The sequence below is a fragment of the Monopterus albus genome, unplaced genomic scaffold (assembly GCF_001952655.1).
Source record: "Monopterus albus unplaced genomic scaffold, M_albus_1.0 scaffold6002.1, whole genome shotgun sequence".
NCBI classification, from domain to species: Eukaryota; Metazoa; Chordata; class Actinopteri; order Synbranchiformes; family Synbranchidae; genus Monopterus; species Monopterus albus.
The window spans coordinates 1-709 of record NW_018133861.1 but is presented as its reverse complement, the minus strand read 5'-3'; the positions used below and the strand labels follow the sequence as shown (position 1 = coordinate 709).

The 709-nt window shown below is 43.4% G+C and overlaps 1 protein-coding gene across 1 annotated transcript; it reads left to right on the top strand.

The window, feature by feature from the left end:
- The first annotated feature begins 6 nt into the window (after positions 1 to 6).
- On the top strand, positions 7 to 591 carry LOC109954304 (phosphoglucomutase-1-like). Its single transcript, XM_020589677.1, has 2 exons — positions 7 to 145; positions 311 to 591. The coding sequence occupies exons 1-2, from the start codon at positions 16 to 18 to the stop codon at positions 589 to 591; spliced, it is 411 nt and encodes a 136-aa protein (XP_020445333.1). The 5' UTR covers positions 7 to 15.
- The last annotated feature ends 118 nt before the right edge of the window (positions 592 to 709 follow it).

Sequence of the window (709 nt, the reverse complement as noted above, 5' to 3'; positions counted from 1 at the left end):
GGGCAGAATGGCATCATGTCCACCCCAGCAGTCTCCTGTGTGATCCGCAAGATAAAAGCAGTTGGTGGCATTATCCTAACAGCCAGCCACAACCCAGGGGGCCCTAATGGAGATTTTGGCATCAAGTACAACATCTCAAGTGGAGGTGCGTGGGGACTGCATTGTACCACCCAGTGATGGTCTTGTTACTCAAAAAAATGCAACATATTACTTGTTACTCATTAGTTATTACTTATTACTCCCTGTCAAAAGGAACTCGTTACACTACTCAATCCCTAAGCATTCTCTTTGCCTTTTACTTTGTCCCTAGGCCCTGCTCCTGAGGGCATCACAAACAAAATATTTGAAATCAGCAAAGGTCTGCAGGAGTATCACATCTGCCCAGAGCTGAAAGTGGATCTGTCCAAAATCGGCAAGCAGACCTTTGACGTGGACACTTTCAAGCCCTTCACAGGTGGAGAGCAGAGTCCTGCCATGAGATGCATGATAAACAGTTTGACAATTCATTCTTCAACCCCAAAATTGAATACCAATAACCTACAATGTGATTACAGCTTCTCTGCTGCTCCTAAGCAGGATATGCTCCTCTGATATATTGAATGAATGTTGTTCATGACTTATGACCTCTGTTTACTAGTGTGACCAGTGCGTGATAAAAGTTAATTTGCTATCCAAAGTCTGTATCTTGACACCCCAGGTTAATTTTTTT